The sequence below is a fragment of the Pseudorca crassidens genome, chromosome 9 (genome assembly GCF_039906515.1).
Source record: "Pseudorca crassidens isolate mPseCra1 chromosome 9, mPseCra1.hap1, whole genome shotgun sequence".
Classification (NCBI taxonomy): Eukaryota; Metazoa; Chordata; class Mammalia; order Artiodactyla; family Delphinidae; genus Pseudorca; species Pseudorca crassidens.
This window is the reverse complement of record NC_090304.1, coordinates 96417908-96442068: the sequence shown is the minus strand read 5'-3', so window position 1 is coordinate 96442068 and position 24161 is coordinate 96417908. Positions and strand designations below refer to the sequence as shown.

Below are 24161 nucleotides of genomic sequence, written 5' to 3'. Positions count from 1 at the left end.
TACTCAGCCGTTAAAAAGAATGAAATAATGCCATTTACAGCAACATGGATGGACCTGGAGATTATCATACTAAGTGAAGTAACTCAGACAGAGAAAGACAAATATCATACGATATCACTTCTATGTGGAATCTAAAAAAAAAAAACTGATACAAATGAACTTATTTACAAAACAGAAACAGACTCACAGACTTAGAGAATGAACTTGTGGTTACCGGGCGGGGAAGGGTTGGGGGGAGGGATAGATGGGGAGTTTGGGATTGACGTGTACACACTGCTATATTTAAAATAGATAACCAACAAGGAAAAAATAATAATGTATTATGAATAACTTTATGACAATAAATTTGACCTTAAAAGAAAAAAAAAACCCATATGAGATTCAGACTGAAAAAAAAAAAAGGTGGGAGTGTAAGCAGAATTCTAAAAATAGCCTCCCAAGATCCTATACCCCTAATCCCTGGAATCTGTGACTGAGATGAGATGTCACCCCCATGACGGTGTTATGTTAAATGGCACAGTTGATCTTAAAAGAGGAATACTGTCCAGGTAGGCCTATGAAATCACGTGAGTCCTTAAAAGCAGAGAACTTTCTCTGGCTAGTGGCAGAAGAGGAAGACAGAGATTTGAAGCACAAGGGTCACTCAACGTGCCACCACTGGCCTCATGAGAAGGACTGTGGGCAGCCTCTAGGAGCAGAAGGCAGAGCCCAGCCAGCAGCCAGCAAGGAAACAGGGACCTCACACCCATAGCCATAAGGAACTGGACTCTGGCAACAACCTACATGAGCTTGGAAGTGGAATCTTGCCCCGAGCCTCCTGGTAACAGCCAGCCTGGCCAGCACCTTGATTTTAGCCTTGTAAGACCCTGACCAGAGAACCAGCTGAGCCCACCAGAACTTCTGGCCTACAGACTGTGAGATAATACATGGGTGTCTTAAGCCATTAGGTTTCTGGTAATGCGTTACACAGCAGTAGAAAGCTAATACGGTGGGAAAATAAACATACCATGGAAACATAATAGAAGTGCTGGGCAGTGCTGAGTGTGACCCATCTGAGGTGTGTGGCCATGAATATAAAGGGGACTTAATTGGGTGAACTTCTCGAGGGTCATTCACCTGCATGGGTGCAGGCATACCAAGGAAGGGAAGATGGCCTCAGGGAGGGTCCAGGTTTTTCCAGGCACGAGCAGCAGAGGGAAGGAGGGGCAAAGGAATAGAGGAAGTTAGCAAAGCAGTGATTAAAATGATCCATTGTAGGGACTTCCCTGGTGGTCCAGTGGTTAAGACTCCATGCTTCTAATGCAGGGGGCGTGGGTTCAATCCCTGGTCAGGGAACTAAGATCCCACAAGCTGCACGGGGCAGCCAAAAAATAAAAAAGAGTCTTAAGTGGGTCAGGATGTGAAGAGGTCAGAGGGGAGAGGAGGTAAAGGGGGCCAGAAGCTGACAGGCCAGAGGGTTGCAAGGAGTATCCACATGGCTGCTGAAATCATGGAGGATGATGAAAGAGAAGGGGGAGAAAGGAAGACAGTGAGCCAGGAGACAAGCGACCTGCAGCCAGCACGGGACAGCAGTGAAGAAGGGTGGCAGGAGGGTAACCAGGTGCCTGGAGATCCAGCAGGGGCGCTTGAAGGAGAGAGCAAATGAGGAAGAACACTTACCCGACCTGTTGTGGGTTGAACTGTGGCCCACCCCCCAAAACAAAGGTACGTTCAAGTCCCAATCCCCCGTACCTAAGAATGTGACCTTATCTGGAAATAGGGTCTCTGCAGATGTAATCAAGCTAAAATGGAGTCATAGGACTAGAGTGGACCCTAAACCAAAGACTGGCGTCCTCATAAGACAAGGGAAATTTGAACACAGAGAAACAGGAGACACAGAGAGCAGACAGCCATGTGAAGACAGAGGAAAGACTGGAGTGATGCTGCCACCAGCCAGGGGTCACCTGGGGCCACCAGAAGCTGGAAGAGGCCAGGAAGGACCCTCCCCTAGATGCTTCAGAGGGAGCCCGGCCCCAGCAACACCTCGATTTTAGACTTCTGGCCAAAAGTGTAAGAAAACAAATTTCTGTTGCTTGAAGCCACCCAGTCATGGCAGCCCTAGGAAACCCAAACCCCACTTCCCGACCCTGAGGTGTGTGAGGGTCAGAGCAAAAGCAGACTCCACTGAAGGAGGCTTCAGGGGAAATGGTGTCCTCAGGGAACAGTGAGTTTCATTTAAGGCCGGAGCTCAAGAGAACCTCTGAAGAAGAGGCTGAGGATGAAGCAGAGCTTGCCCACCCCAGAGGAGTGTCTGGGCACAAGAGGCTTTAGGGGGTGGGGCGGGACCTGGCCCAGGCGAGGAGATGCTACAGGAGAGGTGTGCTGATAATGGATGCGCTGGACTCTCTGGACCTCTGGGGACTGAGCCAGACAGGTAGGACTGGCCTGACGCAGTCACTGGGGGACGGTAGGCAAACAGCTTAACTATGGCCTGATGCCCGGTCCCACCGTCCTGGGCTCCCGGTGTGTCAGCAGCAGGAGGGGCCCACTCTCTGGCAGCCGGAGCCCTGGCACATTCAGTACACCGCCCCCTCCTGCTGCGGGGCCTTCTGGGGCAGCTCCACCCCTCACACAGGGTGACACAGCCTCTTGGAGCCTCCGTGTCCTCTGATGACATCAGCCAGCGTCACAGCTCTGGGCTCAGGCTTCAGGCTTTACAGCTTCATGGTCTCCTGCCATCTAGACCCGAGCTGTCCAATATGGTAGCCACTAGCCACATGTGAGTATTTAGACTTAAACAAATTGCACTGAAGTAAACTAAAATTTCAATTTTTCAGCCACACCAGCCACATTTCAAGTGCTCAGTGGCACATGTGGCTGGTGGCATTCCGTCCTCACAGAAAGTTCTATTGGACAGAGCTGGACCAGACCATGGGTGGGAACCATGGTTGTTTGAACCGCTGAGCTACCCCACCTCAGGCAAACTCATGAAGGGGAGGCAGGGCAAGGACAGGAGGGCCCTGAAAGGAGCACTTCTCAGCCTCACTCCCTGAGGCAAGGGTCAGCTCCAGGAATGCTCGGAGCACACCAACGCCTCAGAGCCCAGAACACAGTGTCAGGAGGCCTGGAGAGGGGAAAGCCTCTCACCGCGAGTCTAAGGTCCACCACCTCCCATTCTTTACTGCCTGTCTCAGCACAACTGACAGTGGAAACTCCACTTCCTTCCGAGGCACAGGCTGGGGTACGCCTCTAACCCGAACAGCCACTCACCCAGACTCACAACACACGTCAACTCATTTCATTCCAAAATGTCCACGTTAGCCAGCCGTGTGCGCCATGAGTAGGCCTGTAGGACGTCCGCCATCCACCCCGCTCCCTCTCACCTTCCATCACCTCCAGCCCTCCGTGCCCCTGTCTCACACCTCGGCCCCTGTACACACCCGCTGGGCCCAGACCCAGCAAGAGTGCTCGAAACTCAGAGCCAAGAAATGCTTTCTCCCCACTGCCTTCTAAAGAGCGAGAAGGGCAGAAGACAATTCCCACCCATCAGAGCTAACATTCCTCTCAGCTCAGTGCTGGACACTTGCTCTACATCTAGGAAACTACAAGCCCTTTGTGGTGATTTTCCCAACGTAAAGAGTCAGCCACAGTTTCTCTAGAAACTGAAAACTTGCAACTTTTAAAGATGGTTTTGGGCTTCCCTGGTGGTGCAGTGGTTAAGAATCCGCCTGTTGGGCTTCCTGGGTGGTGCAGTGGTTGAGAGTCCACCTGCCAGTGCAGGGGACACGGGTTCATGTCCCGGTCCAGGAAGATCCCACATGCCGCGGAGCGGCTGGGCCTGTGAGCCATGGCCGCTGAGCCTGCGCGTCCGGGGCCTGTGGTCCGCAACGGGAGAGGCCACAGCAGTGAGAGGCCCGCATACCACAAAAAAAAACAAAAAAAACAAAAAAAAAACATACGATCCAATCTCAGATAGGCACCCTTTATAGAGGGTTCCCCCAAATGGCTCGAAGACCATGATGGGACCAGTGGGGGCCATAGCATCTGGAAATCCCAAAGCTCAGAAGATATCACTTGCCTGCAGAAGGTACCTGGCGTGAGGAGAACTAACTACCCATCACCTGTATCAAAACAAACTAGATTTACCACCCTCTTGTTGAAACTGCAGGAAAAGCCTAAAAAGATGAAATCACCCAGGGATGATGAGTAGAAATTACAATATACATATTACTGCTAACTTCAGATCTGTAAAATGTTACTGATATTTCCTTTACTACACGTGCTAAATGTTAGTGTTGATTTTAGTCAGGATAAAGTATTTATTGGGCATTAAATAGGTCACTCAGTCTTCCTAATCTTATTTTTCATCAGAGGTCTTCAAGTGTAAAAACCTCCTACTGTTCCAGCAACTTGACCCTCAGGGTTGGGGAGAAAATTTTGCCAAACCAGGAGAAAATTTTGCCAAACCAGGAGGTTTATAAGAATGAAACTCCGAACTAAGACAGAAGCAATGGAGAGAGGAGAACCTTAGGGGAACAAAAGAAAGAAAATCAAAAAGCTATGATCCCCGGGGACTTCCCTGGTGGTCCAGTGGTAAAGAATCCGCCTTCCAATGCAGGGTACGCAGGTTCCCACATACCACGGGGCAACTAAGCCTACGCACCACAACAACTGAGCTCGCACGCCTCAACTAGAGAAGCTGCGTGCCGCAACGAGGAGTCCACGCACCCTGGAACCGCGCGCCACAACTAGAGAGAAGCCCGCACACCACAGCGAAGATCCCACGTGCAGCAACCAATACCCGACGCAGCCAAAATAAATAAATAACTAAATATTTTTTAAAAAATAAAAGATATGATCTCCATGAGATGTAGTGAATATGGTGATATTTTTAAATATTATTTTTGTTGGCGTCCCTTTACCCCCATAGCCCCACTTTAACCAGCCAAGCTTTTGTGTTTATGCTTCAGTGGAAGGATGTGACAGCAAAAACCAGGGGAAAAAATGGGAAGCCACTTCTGGCTTTTACATCTCATTTGCCTAGACCCTTAATAAGACAGAAAGGAGCCACAGCCTGGACAGAAGATGTGGAGAAAATACCTTGGGTAGAGCCAGGCCTCCCATTAGCATGCCTACCAGCAGACAAAATCCAGAGGAAAAGCACAGAGACAGCAAAAAACCCAGAGAGGGTTTTGAGATCTGACCACTGTGGGTCCCCACCGCCCCATCCTGGGTAGGTCCTCAGATAGGGGACAGGCCCCCAGAAAGAGGAAATGACTGCAGAGTGCAGCCTATTTTGGACACAGCTGGAACCCTGGACAGCATCATATTTTCTCATGCTACTCTGGGGCCTGGAAGCCGCAGAATAATTCTCAAGTGTCCCAGAATGACCCAGAGGTAGCAGGGACACATCAAACCTAACGAGGCCACACAAGCAGCAACCAGGAAGCAGACATCCCAGTGGACACTTGGATGGCCACTTAATAACAAGGGCCACTTCCTCCAGGGCTTTAGCAAATACGTATGGGAAACCCCCTGGAGTTCAGGCAATCCCTGGAGAAAGGAGGGGCAATTCCATCAAGTGACTGAAACTCAGTGTTCACCACTGCGGTAGAAGAGGGGCTCGCTCCAAAGAGAAATGTTACAGAAAACAATGTTATGTCTCCTGAGTTGGTAGACTAAGAGAATACCTCTGTTTGAGAACTATGGGAGGAGAGAACTTGGAAACTAGCAAATTTCTGGTAGCAAACTGGATGATGCCACCGTTCATAGACGTGGGGATTAAAGGAAGGGGAGCAAACGGTCGGAAAATGATAAGTTTAAGGTTTGGACGTGCTGAAATTGAGATACTGACGTGATGTCCAAGGGTATGTCAGGAGGCATTTGGATAATTGCGACTGGTACTCAGGAGTGAGGGCCACCTGAAAATACAGATTTGGGCATCGTCAGCCCATACAAGTAGTAGCTGACGGATGAGCAGCAGGTCACAGTGATCTTAGGCACTCACTGCATGCCAGGCACTACTGAGAGCTTTTCATGTATACGAATTCATTTTTTTATTTTTTTTTTTTGGCCGCTCCACACAGCTTACAGGATCTTAATTCCTCGACCAGAGATTGAACCCACGCCCTCGCAGTGAAAGCACAGAGTCCTAACCACTGTGGACCGCCAGGGAATTAGCGAGATTTTCATGCTTTTAAGGGGAAGAACTGGGAGACTTATATGTCAAAGGGAAAGTTGGCAGAAAATGAAAGTTTTAAAGACAGGACTCTACCCAGGGACAGTGACTGAATGTGATGGGAAAGAATACTGAATGGAGACACTTCCAATCCACGATTTCTAACCTCGGATGGGCCCTTGATGCTGCCTGACAATCCCACTGTATGTCCACAATTCATTCGTTCACTCTCCCACTCACTGGCACGCGCTAGCTAGCTCTCAAAGGGCCGACCCCAGACCAGCAGCCTCAGCATCACCCAGAAACATGTTAGAAATGCAAATTCTCAGGCTCACCTCAGACCTCCAGAATCAGAAACTCTGGACGGGGCTTTAACAGACTCTCTAGGTGATTCCGATACACACTCAAAGTTAAGTGCCCCGAGATGGCTAGTTTATTAACTACCACTCCCGTCCCCCACGCACACCTCTCTAAATTTCCAGCCCTTCCTCCATCCTCACTCTCAGCTGACCTTGCTTCCTAATTCACTGAGAGAAAAGAGGCCATCCGAGAGAACGTCCACTAGCTCCCACCACATCCGTCCACCTGCCTACATCGGTGCCCAAACACTGTGCCTTCTCTCTTCTTTCTCTGGATGTACCCTTTGTGCCCTGGCCGAAGCCAAGCCCTCACTCCTGTACTAGATCCCATCCACTCTCACCTCATCAAGGACGTTGCTCCACTGATCTCTCTCCCGCATCGTCTATTCTGACTCTACTGGCTTTTTCTCATCAACATCCAAGCATATAATCTCATCAACTTAAAAAATTTTCTTTGTAGCTGAGCAGGACCCTATGGGGCCCTCCCAGGACAGACCTTCCCATGTCCTCTGCCTGCCTCTTGTTTGTAGAAAAACTTTAGCCTCCTAGGGCTTCCCTGAGTTCCAAAGAACAAATTTAATCAGAGAAGTGAGAAAATGCAGAAACAAAGGAAAACAGTCAAACAAGACAAAATAATTAGAGTTTAGCCGTTAAACCAAGTCAAGTACCTTTAGTTCCTCCTCAAGGGCTACAGATAGTATTCTGGGCCATGTCCTTTGAGCTGTTTTGCAGATACTGAAACCCTCACCAGGTGGAAGAAGTTAACTGCATGCTGACCACAAACACTTAGACCCCAGACAGTTGGAACCAGAAGACTGATGATAGTAACTCCTGATTATCTCACCACCAACCAATCAGAAGAATGTTTACCAGCTGATCACACACCCCCACAACCCTCTCCCTCACCCCATCTTTAAATCCTTTTCCTGAAAGTCATCAGGGAGTTAGAGTTTCCTTTGAGCATTAGCTACCTGTGCCCCTTGTTTGGTGTCTGCAATAAACATTGCACTTTCCTTCACTACAGCCCAGTGTCAGTAGATTGGCTGTACTGTGCACAGGAGAGCAGACCCCAGGTTGTTCAGGTAACATCTTACCCTCACTTCTCCTTTTAGCTCCCACCCAATCTCTCTCCTTCCTTTACCACAAAATTCCTCCACAGAGTTGTCTAGGGGACTTCCCTGGTGGTCCAGTGGTTAAGACTCCGCCATCCCAATGCAGGGGGCCCAGGTTCGATCCCTGGTCAGGGAACTAGATCCTGCATGCCGCAACAAAGATCCCACACGTGGCAACGAAGATCCCATGTGCAGCAACTAAGACCCAGCGCAGCCAAATAAATAGATAAATATTTTTTAAAAAGAGTTTTCTATACCTTGTCCCTCCCTCTCCTCCCATTCTTTCTTGAACCACCCACAACCCAACTTTCACTCCACCACTACCAAAACCATTCTTGTCAAGGTCACCAACAACCTCATCTTACTTAACCCACATGCAGCATTTGACACAATTGATCTTCCTCCTTGATAGGTTTTCTTCTCTGGGCTTTCAGCATACCATCACCTCCTGTGGTTTTTTCCCCTACTTCACTGGCCATTCCTTTCATGTCCTTTGATGGTTCCTACTCACTTCTAAAACCATTTAATGTTGGAGAGCTCCAGGATTCAGTCCTTGCACATCTTTTCTTTTCTATTTATATTTGCTCCCTTGGTGATCTCTTCTAATCTCATGACTTTAAATAACATCTATATGCTGAAGACTCTCAATTTTATATCTCCAACACAGACTTTGCCAAACGTGTATATCCAGCCTCTTTCATGGCATCTTGACATGCCTAATAGACATCTCAAACTTAATATGTGTTAAATCAAGTTCCTGACCTCCCCACCACTCCCAAATCTGCTCCTTCCACAGCCTATACATCCTCAGTTCATGTTCAGACCAAAAAATCCTTTTTTCTCACACCACCTAATCCATCAGGAAACCCTGTTGGCTCTACATTCAAAATACATCCAGAATCCAACCATTTCTCACTTCCTCTCCTGCTACCACATCAACCTGAGCCACCAACACCTCTTACCAGATGACTGCAGTCTCCTTCTTCTACTCTGGCTCTCTTCAGGTCTGTCCTCCACACAGTAGCTAAAGGGACTCGGTTAAAGCAAAAATGACATCCATGTCCCTCTTCTGCTCAAAATCCTCCAATGGCTCCTATCTCAGAGTAAAAGTTAAAGTCATTGAAATGGCCAGGGCCCTGCAAGGTGAGGTCCTCCCTTATCTCTTTGACTTCATCTTCCACTCTCTCCACTCCAGCCACACTGACCTTCTTGCTCTTCCTCGAAGGTGGCAAGCGCATGCCTATCTCAGCACATTTGCATTTACTATTCCCTCTACTTAGAACATTCTTTGCCCAGATTTCTAGATGGCCCACTCCTTCACCTCCTTCAGGTCATTCAAATGTCCCCTTCTCATTGAGACCTCTGATGGCACGTTATACACTCTGTATCATCCCCTGCTTTATTTGCCTCCATAGCTCTTACTGCCATCCAATACTATATATTTTACTTATTTCCTTATTTGGTTACTGTCTTCTACTTCTACTAGAATGTAAGCCCCTTAACTTACTTTGCCTGTTTTATTCACTGTTACATCCTCAGTTCCCAGAAGACTACCTGGAGTGTCCAGTAGCTGTCCGTAAAATGCGATGCAATGAGGGTCCGAAGGTAAGCAGATGGGGTAGAAGGTCCCTGGAGAAAGAGAACTGGGCATGGCTTTCTTGATGGAGGAGAAGTCATTTTTGGCTTAAGCTATTTTGTGATCTAAGCCTGGCCACAATGCCAGCCCTTGAACAAGTCTCAGTAATTAATGAGATTAAGGGAAGGGAGGGAATGCAGAAACAAAGGAAAAGCAGTCAAGAAACAATAGTTCAAACAACGAAAACTCAAAAAGAGAAATTAAGGAAACACTCCCATTTACCACTGCAACAAAAAGAATAAAATACTTAGGAATAAACCTACCTAAGGAGACAAAAGACCTGTATGCAGAAAACTATAAGACACTGATGAAAAAAATCAAAGAAGACACAAACAGATGGAGAGATATACCATGTTCTTGGATTGGAAGAATCAACATTGTGAAAATGACTATACTACCCAAAGCAATCTACAGATTCAATTCAATCCCTATCAAATTACCAATGGCATTTTTCACAGAACTAGAACAAGAAATTTTACAATTTGTGGGGAAAAATAAAAGACCCCGAATAGCCAAAGCAACCTTGAGAGAGAAAAATGGAGCTGGAGGAATCAGGCTTCCTGACTTCAGACTATACTACAAAGCTACAGTAATCAAGATAGTATGGTACTGGCACAAAAACAGAAATATAGATCAATGGAACAGGATAGAAAGCCCAGAGATAAACCCACACACATATGGTCACCTTATCTTTGACAAAGGAGGCAAGAATATACAATGGAGAAAAGACAGCCTCTTCAATAAGTGGTGCTGGGAAAACTGGACAGCTACATGTAAATGAATGAAATTATAACACTCCCTAACACCATACACAAAAATAAACTTAAAATGCATTAAAGACCTAAATGTAAGGCCAGACACTATAAAACTCTTAGGGGGGGCTTCCCTGGTGGCGCAGTGGTTGAGAGTCCACCTGCCAATGCAGGGGACATGGGTTCGTGCCCCGGTCCAGGAAGATCCCACACGCCGCGGAGCAGCTAGGCCCGTGAGCCATGGCCGCTGAGCCTGCATGTCCGGAGCCTGTGCTCCACAAAGGGAGAGGCCACAACAGTGAGAGGCCTGCATACCACAAAAAAATAAATTAAAAAAAAAAAAAACTCTTAGAGGAAAACATAAGCAGAACACTCTGTGACATAAATCACAGCAACATCCTTTTTGACCCACCTCCAAGAGAAATGGAAATTAAAACAAAAATAAACAAATGGGACCTAATGAAACTTAAAAGCTTTTGCACAGCAAAGGAAACCATAAACAAGACAAAAAGACAACCTTCAGAATGGGAGAAAATATTTGCAAATGAAGCAACTGACAAAGGATTAATCTCCAAAATATATGAGCAGCTCATGCAGCTCAATATCAAAAAAAACAAACAACCCAATCCAAAAATGGGTGGAAGACCTAAAAGACATTTCTCCAAAGAAGACATACAGATTGCCAACAACACATGAAAAGATGCTCAACATCACTAACCATTAGAGAAATGCAAATCAAAACCACAATGAGGTATCACCTCACACCAGTCAGAATGGCCATCACAAAAAAATCTAGAAACAATAAATGCTGGAGAGGGTGTGGAGAAAAGGTAACCCTCCTGCACTGCTGGTGGGAATGTAAATTGATACAGCCACTATGGAGACCAGTATGGAGGTTCCTTAAAAAACTAAAAGTAGGGCTTCCCTGGTGGCGCAGTGGTTGAGAGTCCACCTGCTGATGCAGGGCACACGGGTTCATGCCCCGGTCTGGGAAGATCCCACATGCTGTGGAGCAGCTAGGCCCATGAGCCATGGCCGCTGAGCCTGTACGTCCGGAGCCTGTGCTCCGCAACAGGAGAGGCCACAACAGTGAGAGGCCCGCGTACTGCAAAAAACAAACAAACAACAAAAAAAAACTAAAAGTAGAACTACCATATGACCCAGCAGTCCCACTATTGGGCATATACCCTGAGAAAACCATAATTCAAAAAGATACATGTAGGGCTTCCCTGGTGGCGCAGTGGTTGAGAGTTCGCCTGCCGATGCAGGGGACGCGGGTTCGTGCCCCAGTCTGGGAAGATCCCACGTGCCGCAGAGTGGCTGGTCTCGTGAGCCATGGCCGCTGAGCCTGAACATCCGGAGCCTGTGCTCCGCAACGGGAGAGGCCACAGCAGTGAGAGGCCCGCGTACCGAAAAAAAAAAAAAAAAAGATACATGTACCACAATGTTCATTGAAGCACTATTTACAATAGCCAGGACATGGAAGCAACCTAAATGTCCATCAACAGATAAATGGATAAAGAAGATGTGACACATATATACAATGGAATATTGCTTAGCCATAAAAAGGAACGAAACTGAGTTATTTGTAGTGAGGTGGACGGACCTAGAGTCTGTCATACAGAGTGACGTAAGTCAGAAAGAAAAACAAATACCATATGTTAACGCATATATATGGAATCTTAAAAAAAATGGTACTGATGAACCTAGTGGCAGGGCAGGAATAAAGACGCAGACATAGAGAATGACTTGAGGACACGGTGGGGGGGGGTGGGGGGGGGGAAGAAACAATAGTCCAGTAAGCAACAGTAAACAATAGTTTAATAAAACAGAGCCCTAGTTCCTCCTCAAGGGATATACATAACAATCTGATGCAAATCTTTGAGTTGGGCTGGAACTAAGGCCCCCAACCAGGTGGAGGATGGTAACTATCTGCTGAGACCCTAGACTGATATGAACCTAAGGAATGATGTTGGCCTTTTCTGACACTCTAATTTCAATCAACTAAAGCTCTCTGTTAAACTTTGACCCAATTCTTTTTTTATTATTTTTTTAATTTTATTTATTTATTTTTGGCTGCGTTGGGTCTTTGTTGCTGCTTGCGGGCTTTCTCTAGTTGCAGCGAGCGGGGGCTCCTCTTCGTTGCGGTGCGCGGGCTTCTCATTGTGGTGGCTTCTCTTTTTGCAGAGCATGGGCTCTAGGCACACGGGCTTCAATAGTTGCGGCACACGGGCTCAGAAGTTGCAGCTCGCAGGTTCTAGAGCTCATGCTCAGTAGTTGTGGCGCACGGGCTTAGTTGCTCCGCAGCATGTGGGATCTTCCCAGACCAGGGCTCGAACCCGTGTCCCCTGCATTGGCAGGCGGATTCTTAACCACTGCGCCACCAGGGAAGCCCAACTTTGACCCAGTTCTATGCTGAATTCCGCTCAAGCCCCGTCAGGAATACGCAAGCACTCTTAGCTTAAAACTTCCCCAGTTTTGCTGTTCAGGGAGACACTGCTTTGGGGAAGATCCCTTGTATTCTCCATACTTGCTGCAAGTAAAACATTCTTCCTTCTCCTGATCTTTGGCCTGGTTGTGTCTTTTGGCTCAACACCCACCAAGAGGCGAACCCAGTTTTTGGGTAACATTAAGGAAACAAAAGAGTTGAGATCCAGAAGGGATTTGTCTTGGACAAGAAAGAGGGACACCTCTTTCACTGCTTCTGGAGCAGAGTTAAGAATGGATTCGGCTATGTTTGTACACAGAACTTTAAGTGCTTCCCTCCTGATTGCCTCTAGTTTCTCTAGGAAATAGAAGACTCGAGGGACTTGAGGAGGGTGGTGATGGACAGAAATCCCAGCCAAAGAGAAGAGAAAGAGCTAAGGACACTTGGAAGGACTGATGGTCCAGGTGAAATTGAAAACCTGGACTTGCCTTGGCACCAATCTACCTGGCTGTGTGGTTCTCTTCACCACCGTGGAGGATGGGGGAAAGGTTATACACAAAGAATGGGAACCGCAAAAATTCAAGTTTCCTCTCAGCTTTTTCTTGAAAGACAAAAGAGAATCTCTTCCACTGACTCAGGGCCACCGTTTACCCACTCAAGGAGGCACCATCAGTCACTGGTCTCGTGCGAGTAAAATGAGCAGAGTAGAGAAAGAGGAGCGAAAAAGAGAAGAGGCAGAAGAACTGGCCCTCTCCCAGCCCGGTGGGAAGGAGCGGGAACATTTAGCCTTCCCTAAAAACTGAAGGCTGATACATACGCCCTGGGGTTCAACTTCTGAGCCTTCTCCCCGTGACCCTTCCTCTTTCCCAATACCTTCCAGCTGTCCCGTCGTGTCATATTCAGGTGCTCCACCCCCTCCAAACTCGCGTGCCTTTCCTCCACGTGGTTCTCTGCATATATCGGTCGCCTGAGAGATCCTGGCCGGGCGGGGCTTTAATGACGCCACAATAGGAACAGGCCAATAGCAGTGACGCGTCTCAGTGACGCGAGACGCGGGCTGTCGCTTTGCCTGCCCCGGCGCAATGAGGCAGCTGTCCGCTGGGTGGCGCCGATTTCCCAGGGAGGTCCTCTCCGGGCCCCCTGCGGAGGTGCGGGAGAGGCGGGCAGGAGCCGAGGCCAGGGAGCCCTCTGCGTCAGCTGCTGCTCATTGCGCTGCTCCAGTACCGGCCGGGACTCACCCGCAGCTCCATGCTTGTGCCCGGCTCGACTCGTCCGTCTTCGGAGAAGAGGCAGGTACGTGCCACCTGTCTGAGACTGAGGAGGGGGGATGCGGAGGGCAGTGCCTTTTGAGGCTCAGAAAGTGAGGTGTCAACGACAGCCTGGGCAGAATGGGCACTAGAAATGTAGGGCGAGCGCCAGCTGTGCCGAGGATCTCCAGCTGTGGGTACCAGTTGTATGGGGGGGCGGGGGCCTGCCAGCTGACAGCCTAGGGTGCTGGGAAGAGCCATCTGTGTGCTGATCAGTGTGTTCTAAGGAAACGGTGCTTGGGCAGGACCAGGTCTCTGAGGCCTGTGTGGGATGTGGCTGAGAGTGACGCCTGGACCCTGACAACCCCCTCCCCACGTGTGCGTGGCAGCTCATTTACTCCCTCCTCTCAAAGCTCCTGGGGGCTGTCTCTGGTCAGTTTGCCAAAGAGGGTGGGGTGGGGGGAGGGTAGCAGTCAAGTGGAAGAGATTTTCCACCAATCCCAAACCAGAAAGAGGCATCTTTGAAATTCTCACCAGTCCCAAACCGGCAGCAGGCACGCGGTGCTCCAAGGCAAGTAACTTATACTTAAGTCTAAGGAAGCTCTGGCCAACCCATTCTAGCTAAGGTGTGAACATCTACCTGCTCATCTGGCTGCTCTTAGAATGGGCCTGAGCTGCATCCTGCTGAGCTCACCTCCCCAGGCACAGGCATGAGAAGGTCCCCAAGTCGGGGACGCATAAAAGGAGGAAAGGAGAGCTGGTTGGGCTGGGGTTGGAGTAGCCACCACTCCTCTGATGCTGTAAAGGATGCCAAGCTGGAGTCGGAAGGAGGACTGGAATGAGGGCCAGGTACGAGGGTGTCCTCTGAAGTGCATCATCGTGACCTGAGCTGAGTCAGTAGCCTCTGCTGAGACGGGGTGGAGGCACCATCCCGGGTACTCCCAGTGCTCAGGGAGAGCCATCGAGAAACAGGAGAAACAGACTGCGAGCCGACAAGAGCACCGAGGCCCCAGAGGTTAAGAATGCAGCAGCTTCCTCCTGTGACCCTGCCCAGCCAGCCCCGCTCCGTAGGCTCGGCATCCTGAGCACTCCTGCAGGTAGAGTGGACACAGCAGAGCAGCCAGCCTTGCTCCCGGTAGCCTGGGGGAATCTGCACTCGCTATATTTTTCTGGGTGGAGGAGGAAGGAGCCCAAGTGGGCCTGGCCCTTCTCTGATAGGTGGACTGGACATCTGGGAATAGGGCAAGGCTCGTTTGCCTTGCCAGTTATGGGACATGGACCAGCTCAGAAAACCATGGCGCTGATCTCTGGCATTAGAACAGAGCACTCCCGCAGGGTGGCCTGGAGGCCCTTTTCTCCCTAGCAAGCTTCACCCGGGAGGTACTACTACAAATACTACCACTAATTATAATAATAAGTGGAAGTATTCAATCTAGTAATAATTATCATTTATTGAACTCTTACTATGGGCCAGGAAATTTACAAATATTATTTAACCCTCACACCTGTGAGGTACAGCATTATTATTGCTCTTGCTTTACAGACTAAATAAGGTCCAGACAGCTTAAGTGACTTGCCCACTGTCTCAGAGCCAATAAAAGGGAAAGCCCCAGAATACAAGCCCAGGCCTAGAAGTCCATTATAAAAGAGTTTGGACCGGGAACCTGAGAGGGGTCCCTCCGGCCTCTCCCTACCTGTGTGCCCTTGAGCGAGCTGCTGTCTGCCTCTAGGTCTCCTCCGTTTCAAAACTAAAGGAGGTGGACTGAGGCTTCCTGCTCTTCTGCAGTTAAGCGACTGACACCTCCTTCTCCATATTTTTGCCTAATCCCACCCACCTCCCTCTACCCTCTTTCCAGTTGTTTCCCCTTGAATCCTCCTTCTGTTCCATTTCAAAATGCCTCCTTTCAAACAGTCTCATAGGATCTCCTTGCCTGGCACCGGCCCACCTCGAGGGGAGGGCCTGCCACTGCCCCTTTAATTCTCCCCGAGCTTGGAATGCCAGCGAGTGGAGCTAGCCATCTCCGTGAGGTCAGATAAGATACTATATATATCGGAGGCGGTAACCTGAGCTCCGGATTACCCGGCCGAGTCAGAGCCCTGTCTCTGGGCTGGCCACTGCACTCCCTGCCCTGCTGGGGAAGGAGAAGCCCCCAGATCCTGTCCAGTGTCCCCAGACACAGGTCAGTAACTGCCCCTTTGATGTCCGAACTTCACAGGGCCATTGTCCAGAGGGCCCTGGACTGTCTGTTTGGAGGAGCCCTGTCTGTCTGGGGGAGCATATGAGAGGCCGCCCCACCGGGCCTGGTAGGTGCTACGGACAAGACCAAGGGCTCAGAGGCCAGAAGGAGGAACAATGAAGCCCTAGAGGAGAGGGAGGGAGCCTGGGGCTCTCTCCTGGGGTGGGTACCAGGAGAGTGCCTGGAAGGGTGGTTGGAAAAGAGAATTTAAGGGTTCTAATACTGCCCGGGGCCCCATATCTTTGCCTTTTCTTGGAAGTGTAGCGATGCCCACCCCCCTCCCAACCCCAAATCAAGGAGCGCCCTATAGAGACACTGCCCTAAGCCCAACCACCTCTTCTCCTCCAGGCAGGATTCTGGCTCTAATCCCCAGTCTCTTTATCTTACCTCTTCACCCACTCCCAGCACTTGGGTAACTACTGGGATCTAGAGAGACTGAGAGGGACCCACTGCCCCTTGGATGACCCCTGCCAAGGCATATTAGGCACTAAACTGGTGGGTCAGTGGGGTGGGTGCCAGTCCCCGAGAGGCAGAGCCGCTAGTGGCAGGCTGGAGGGGAGTGGGCCTGAGAGGAGTAAACAGAACTCCTAGACTATGAGAGCACAAATACCCCTCACCCTCACCTTCCACTCCACCTGCAACCTCTACTTTGGCCGGGACATTCCTCAACCTGGGAATTGACGCTTGTGTGTAGACAGTGCCCCAGCAGCTGGGCGTGCGGCTTGGAAAGTGTAGATGACAGGGCCCCTCTCTCAGCCCACTTTACCCTTCAAGGTCAGCTGTCTCACTGTCTCATTCCGATGTTGTTAGCAAGCGGCTTTGGGAAGCTCTGAGGTCACCACTGTGGAGGTTCGCAAGCACCTAGTGGAACTGGCTGGGATTCCCCACTCACCTGTCCCGGACACCTGAGTAGGAGGGAAGGGACTAAATCCGGCTGAGGCGCACCTCTGAAGCCCAGCTAGGGGCTCTCTATCCAGGCAGTGGCAAGGCCACAGAAGCTGGCACGCCTTCACCCCAGAAAGGACAGCAGATCTGGGCAGAGAGGGGCCGTGAAGGCTGCTGGGATGTTGGGCATCACCCATCCCCTACCCTGGGGGCCAGGAGTGCCAGGGATTCCTGGGGAGCAAGTCCCTCCCCTGGCTGGGCAGGTTACGGAGCCCTTCACGTGAGCAACAGGAAATGACAGTGGCTGACGTAAAGGGCTGGTGGCCCCAGGAAGATAGGGTTCATTTTAACCCCTGACTCACCTAGTCTGGGTACCTCGGGGGGTGGGCTGAGCTGCAGCAAGGGTAGGAGGCTGGGGGGCATGTCCATAACCAGGCCTTGGGCCAAGGGCCCTGGCTGGGGCCAGATGCTGGTGCCAGGGGACATGCAGGAGCTTGGCATCATGGGTGAAATGGAGGCCTCCTGGACCATGTCTCGGCCGATCAGCATCATACTGGGGCTCAGGTTGCACCTGGCTTCGCTTTCATTCGCCTGCAGTGGAAACTCGAAGGGCAGCCCCTGCGGGAGTCTGAAGCTGCCATGCTGTTGCCTAGACAGTGGATGCCTGGATCCCCCTCAACCCCATGCTGCAGGCCCCCCACCCTGTGCCAGCTCAGGGGGAGGCCAGGGAAGTGAGAAGGGAGGTGGGGGGTTGGCTCCAGGGTAGCTGTCAGCAGGCAGAGCCCAGGTAGGTCCCAGTCCAGCTCCGTCACTGCTCCCAGTGTGACCTTGGGGAAAGCCACATCACTTCCCCGAACCCTAGTTTCCTCATCTGCAAATGGGCATAATAATAGCACCTGTTGCTTAGGGCGGTCGTGAGGGTTGAGTTAATACGCAGACGTCTTAGTGCAGTTTTAAGCTTTAATAACTTCAGAAATATGAATGCTAAATGCTTCGTTTGAATGTTTCATTATTTAAATTTCTTGTCTATTTTTTTAAAATTTTGAATGAAAATATTTTGAATTTCAATTTAATGTAAAAAAATTAAACCTTCAAATGCTGTTTGTAAGCCAGGGGCGCAGGGAAGGCTGTATGAGTGTTGGACTTCGGGCTGCTGAGAAATGAGAGGCAGCCCGAGAAGCACTCAGGGTGATGCCTGGTCCAGGGGTGCTCAGTACCTGCTGGCGGGACAGTGGCCAGCTGGCTCACTCATCCTTTCAGGAAGAGGGATGCCACCACACCTCCCAAGAGAGGGAAACTGAGCAAAGCGAGAGGGAAGCCTGGCAGAGCAGGGAAAAGCCGGGGGCCCCAGTGAGATGGCACGGAGGAGGAGGCTGGCCAGGGAGGCTGCCCCCGCTGTCTGAGGTGGCGGGCACCTGGGGAGGCACTGCCTGGAACCACATGCCTGTACTTGCCAGCTCTGGGTAAACAGTGAAAGGAGTCGGGCAGCAGGGGCCCCATGCTGGGCAGGGAGGGGGACGGGGGATCACAGCCAATCGGCTGGCCTCCCACTGCCCCATGAAAGGGCCATTCAGTTCAGGCCGTTCCTTTGGCAACAAGGAGACCCGTGGCCATGTGAGTGCCCGTCCTGTCCCTGTCTTGCGCAGCAAGGCTGCAGCCAGGGCCCCGGCCCACTCTCCCGCCCGGGGTGCATTCTGCAGCCTCCAGGGGCAGCCGTGCCAGGTAATGCAAGGGGCGCCAATCCAAGCTGTCTGCTCACCTGAAAGATGCTGGCTGGCACTGTCCTCAAGAGTGAAACTGGGGGTTGGGGGAGGGGATAGGCATGTCAAGGCCTCAGCCCCAATAGGGACCCTCTCCCCAGACAGGGGAGCTGTAAACCAGCTGCCAGCGCTGAGAGGCAGCCTCCAGGGGGCTGTCAGTGATGGCATGACCACCTGAGGCTGCAGGGAGGGACAGGTCTGCCAGTTGCCTGCCAGATTGAAGTAGACAGGAGAGAGGGACTTAGGAGCCCTCCTGCGATTCTGGGGACTGGAAGGTACGGCTCCACCTCCAGACCCCAACCCTTCCCAGTGTTACTTGTGGGCCATCCCAGGGCCGTCTGTCCCCGTCTGCTGCACCTTGTTTGGCCCCAGCACTTCTGCATCAGCAGGGCCAGGAGAGGTCGCAAGCTTGGGGCACTGCCTGCAGAATACCAATTGCCTGGGAGCCTCAGTGTGGGGAGGCGTAGAGAGGCCCGAGGGGAGGAGGTACGAGCTCCTGCCCTGGTGGGGGTGGGGTGGGGTCATATCTGATTGGCTGCCAGGTGTCCCAGAGCCCAGCTCCTGAGACCTGGAGTCTCTTTGACTTTGAATTATTGATGGCGCTCTCCAAAGTGAAATCGAGGAGGACTGGTCCCACGCCCCCGCCCCCTGTGCCTCTTTCTGTCTCTCCCCCTGGCCTCTCTCAGCCTTCATTCTCTTCCTTCTCTGGACCCCAGAAAGCTAAGCAGATGGGCGGGAAGCTTGTGGTTTCCCCTAGCCCTCCTCCAGTTCTCTTTTCCTAGAAAGGGGTGAAAGTCATGCTGGAGGTGGGAACACAGTGGGGAGGGAGTGTACATGAAGGGTAGGGGGCCTCCGGGCCGGGCGGGAAAAGGGTGGACGATAACTTATAAGTCATGCCTTTCTGATGCCGGCCTAGACTGAAATGGCTGGAGGTCTCTGGCAGGGCCTACAAGTTCTGTTCTGGGGCCTATATGGAAGGTGCCACCTGCTCACCTCCCACCCCTGCACCTATCTCACGCCTTACGTGGACTGTTTCTCGAGCTCTCTGCCTGGCCCTCAGCACTTGAGGCTTGGCACCAGCTCCTCTCTGCCCTAATGGGCTGGGGCTGCGGCCTGGGGCAGGCTGTGGGCTGCCCGAGCCACTGGCTGCCGAACAGCTAGATTCTGCCCACTGCCCACTCATCGCCCGCCGGGCAGGAGACAGCCAGCCCTGACGTTATTACAGGCCTACAAAGGGAGGAGCCGGGCTGCCTGGCGGGGGCTGGGGGAGGAGATAATAACCACTGTCATTGTTGAGAGCTTTCACATGTCATTATCTCATTTATTCCTCGCAACAACCCTGGGAGGCAGGAATCATAAAGATGATTATTATACTGATTTTGCAGGTGAGGAAATTGGGGCTTGGGAGGTTAAATGACTAGGGCAAAATCACCCAGCTAGTCAGCCACGGGGCACGTCAAAACCGGCCCCTACGCACACTCCTCTGAGGGTCCTGGATGGCTCTGCACCCTCACCGCCCCAGGAGCCCCTGCTGACCCTCAAGGAAAGAGGCCCGATCCTACCTGCTCCTCCCTCCAAGCACCTCTGCCCTCCAGCTCCATTATAGATAAAGCCTGCATGTTCACGGTGATGGAGGGACTCTGCGGGCCCCCACGTGAGCCTAAATGTGATGGGGGTGCTGAGTCGAGGTAAAGTGGGAAGAGCACTGGGCTGGAAATCTGAGAGACATGGACGCCAGCCCTGGGCCTGCTAGTGCGTGACCTTAGGCAAGTCAGCGGCGCTTTTCCCATTTGTACAACAGAGAACTTAAGATGGATGACCCCTTCATCGAGTGGACACTCTCAGATGCCCAGGAAGGGGTTGACGGTCCTAACCAGTCATAACTGGCTGGAGCATGTACTGGACACAGCTGACTCCGAGTCCCTGAGAAACAACTTGGGCAAACATCTTCCGGTTTAGTCTGAGTAAGATCTGGGGGATGCGCAAGTCTCTTGTAGCAACAACTAAAGCAACCTTAACAGTGAGGGTAGGCAACAGGTGCAATGCATCGAACTGATAATCACCCTTGCTTCAGCAGTGGGGAAATCTGGGATGGATTTCCAAATCTGATGTCTCTGCGGTGAGACTTGGTTCGGGCTGTTTCGCCCCTGTCTGCTTCAGTGTCCTCTATGTAAAGTGTGGTCATGGCTGCCCACTCCCTGGGACCTTGGGAAGATTCAATTGGGTGATGGATGTGGAAATGTCTTCTTTTACTTGTGATAAAATATATATGACACGAAACTTAAAAAAAAAGATGGATGACCCTTTAGGGCTCTCAAAACTCCTCAATTCAGAGGTTCTGTGTTCCTTCAGCGGACCCACCCCAGCTGCAAGGACTGAGGGTAGGGACAGGAGTGCTGCCTGCAGTGCAGGATTTTAGCCTCTAGGGGGCCCCCTTTGCACAAGTCATTATCACCATGAGCAGTTTGTGATGGGTGCTGGTAGGGGAGAACCCGTGGGAGGCCACAGGGCCCTGACTCCACTTGAAACAGAAGTCTTAGATCAGTGAAGACGGTGGGCTCTACCACACGAGGATCCCCCACCGCAGCAGGTGACCATGTCCAGGGAAGAACTCTGGGATTGGGTCTGGAGACCAAGGTCAGGCTCCTGCTCAGCCACTCATCGCCGCCTCCCCCAAACCACATGGGCCTCCTTTTTCTCATCAAGGATCTGGCCAAGTGATCCTCTCAGGTCATGCCAGCTCAGACAGTGTAAGATTCGCAAAAGACTCCTGCTCGTCCCGTAGGTCAGAAAGCAAGGGAGCAGTCTTAACTCTTGAAATGTCCAGCGTTTCCAATCCAGGGGGTGAGGGCGGTGGCATCCCCCCATCTCGGGAGTATCTGCAGAAGCTGAGGAGAGGAAGCAGATGGGACCTGGGTTGGAATACTATTTGTTGCTTGAAGGGCTGCAGAGGTAGGGCAGTCCCTGCCTCACCCTGGGGTGTTTGAGGGGAGCAATTGGAGTGGCCAGGACGTGCTGAGACGGATTGCCTGGTGTGGTTTATGAAAGCCAGCTCAGCTCTCATGCTTTCCCTGAGGTGTGAAAGCACGGGTGCGTGGAGACCTGTATGCCTGTGTGCGTGCGCGCAAATGCAGAGGTGTGTCTCAGCAGCGGGCCAGCCTCTCGTGGAATTAGACTGTGTGGTCCCTGGTTGAGGTCTGGCCAGCTGGGGATGGAGAGCAGGTACAGTGGGAGCCTGACCCCCAGCAGGGCCCTCTGACAACTGCTTTCCTTGTCTTTCAGCCCATGAGGCTCCCAGTTCCCATTGAGTGCCGCCCTGAAGGATGTCCCAGCTCTCCTCCACCCTGAAGCGCTACACAGAATCGGCCCGCTACACAGATGCCCCTTATGCCAAATCGGGCTATGGCACCTACACTCCCTCCTCCTACGGGGCCAACCTGGCTGCCTCCTTCCTGGAGAAGGAGAAGCTTGGTTTCAAGCCCAGCCCCCCCACCAGCTTCCTCACCCGTCCCCATACGTATGGCTCCCCCTCCATCCTGGACTATGACCGAGGCCGCCCCCTGCTGAGACCCGATGTCATCGGGGGTGCTAAGCGTGCGGAGAGCCAGACTCGGGGCACCGAGCGGCCTTCAGGGAGTGGACTCAGCGGGGGCAGTGGCGTCCCTTATGGAGTGACCACCAGCTCCCTCAGCTACCTGCCCATCAATGCCCGCGACCAGGGGGTAACCCTGACCCAGAAGAAGTCGAACAGTCAATCAGACCTGGCCCGGGATTTCTCCAGCCTCCGGACCTCAGATAGCTACCGGCTAGACCTGGGCCGCGGCCCCATGCTGGCCCGCACGCGCAAGGAGCTATGTGCCCTGCAGGGGCTCTACCAGGCAGCCAGCCGCTCTGAGTACCTGGCCGACTACCTGGAGAGCTATGGTCGCAAGGGCAGCGCACCGCAGGTGCCCACCCAGGCCCCTCACTCACGAGTCCCTGAAGTCCTCAGCCCCACCTACCGACCGAGTGGCCGTTACACGCTGTGGGAGAAGGGCAAGGGCCAGGCCCCTGTGTCCAGCTGCTCCAGCTCCCCAGGGCGAAACACCATGGTGAGTTTGCCCGAGGGACCCGGTGATGGGCTGGGGAGGCAGCCACTGATGAGGAAAGGACTCCCAACTTGACCGATGATCGAAGGCAGAGGTTTTTCTTCCCAGGCCTCACAGCGGCTGCTCCTGCAGCCCAGGTGGGGATGAGCCAGGGAAGTAACCTCGGCACGTCCGGTGCCCTCATGGTTTGATGCCTTTGCCCAGGGGCTTTCCCACTCTCCCCAGGAAACCCACTTCATGACCCGTGCACTCAGTGATGGCCCAGCAGTCATCTTGGAAATGCTCAGCTACCCTCACGTACACTGGGATTCTTATCCTCTACTTTCCCACCCAACACGCCAGGGTCCCCTGCAGGCCCTGCCCCATCCTGGACTGACTGCTGAGGCCCCCAGACCACCAGTGTGCCCCGTGGTAAGAGAGGCCCCCTGGCCCTGATTGCATCTCTCCTCCTGCTCAGGCTTTCACCTCCCAGTCCAGAGACGCGGCTTAACGTTGGGACATAAGACATCAGGAGAAGAGGGTCTCTCCTCTGATGGACCCTGCCTGGCTCAGGACAGGGTGTCTGGACAGGAGTTGTCCTCATGTGTCTTTGGAGAAAATGGTGCAGAACTTTTTGTCTAGGGCTTTAGACGATCCAATCCCTCTCTACTCCAATAGTGCCTGGGCTCGAATAAGGGAAGAGGCTCTGCTGGAGACAGAGTAAAGGCTGGCGTGGCCCCACCCACATCTAATCCCTGAACACACCTCTCTTGGGGCACTGACTACAATTCTGCCTTTTCTGTAGTCATTAGTTTACCCATTAGATGGTGAGCTCTCATAGGATGAGAAAGAAATCAGATCTCTAGATCCCTCACCATGTGCCTAGCTCAGTGTAGAACTCAGCTGACGTGCTTATCATGTGGATGGATGGATGGATGGATGGATGGATGGATGGATTGGTGAGTGGGTGGGTGGATGGACGGGTGGGTGGGTGGGTGGATGGATGGATGGATGGATGGATGGATTGGTGAGTGGGTGGGTGGCTGGACGGGTGGGTGGGTGGGTGGATGGATGGATGGATGGATGGATGGATGGATTGGTGAGTGGGTGGGTGGCTGGACGGGTGGGTGGGTGGATGGATGGATGGATGGATGGATGGATGGATGGTTGGGTGGATGAGTAGGTGGGTAGATGGACAGGCAAGCATATGGGCAGGAGAACTGGGTGTTGTGTTGCCTTCGTTACTCTATGTACTCTTCTCCTACTCTTAGGACACGTGTCTCTTGGAAACAATAGCTATGCCATAGCAAGAAATGCTGCTTAAGGGGCTTGTCCAGAAAAATGGAGCAGGGGTGCAAGATAGGGGTGGAGCTTTGAGGCACGGATCTTGAAGCTCATCATAACTAAAGGTCTTGAGAGGACAACTTTGATACCATTACTTAGAGAGTCTTGGCCCTGCTGGGCCGTCTGTGAGGTGCCATGGGAGATGCAAAGGCTGGTGCCTCCCAGAGCGTTCAGGCC

General features: G+C 51.9%; 1 protein-coding gene and 1 long non-coding RNA gene across 7 annotated transcripts in view; one reads left to right on the top strand and one right to left on the bottom strand.

Moving 5' to 3' along the window:
- The window catches only part of LOC137230959 (uncharacterized), a 22531-nt gene extending 8496 nt beyond the window's left edge, over positions 1-14035 (bottom strand). Inside the window, exon 1 of the long non-coding RNA XR_010946318.1 lies at positions 13318-14035. This is a non-coding gene — a long non-coding RNA (uncharacterized lncRNA). The remainder of the gene's footprint in view (positions 1-13317) is intronic.
- Positions 13601-24161, top strand: part of USP2 (ubiquitin specific peptidase 2) — a 26081-nt gene continuing 15520 nt past the window's right edge. For 2 of the 6 annotated variants that reach the window (XM_067751312.1, XM_067751309.1), the window contains exons 1-2: positions 15774-15871; positions 21856-22664. In XM_067751312.1, the coding sequence (XP_067607413.1) occupies positions 21897-22664 (768 nt within the window). In that variant the 5' untranslated portion in view covers positions 15774-15871; positions 21856-21896. Of the gene's footprint in view, positions 13738-15773; positions 15872-18407; positions 18536-21855; positions 22665-24161 lie in introns of those variants that run through there. The other 4 variants (XM_067751310.1, XM_067751311.1, XM_067751314.1 and 1 more) reach the window with 4 other exon arrangements.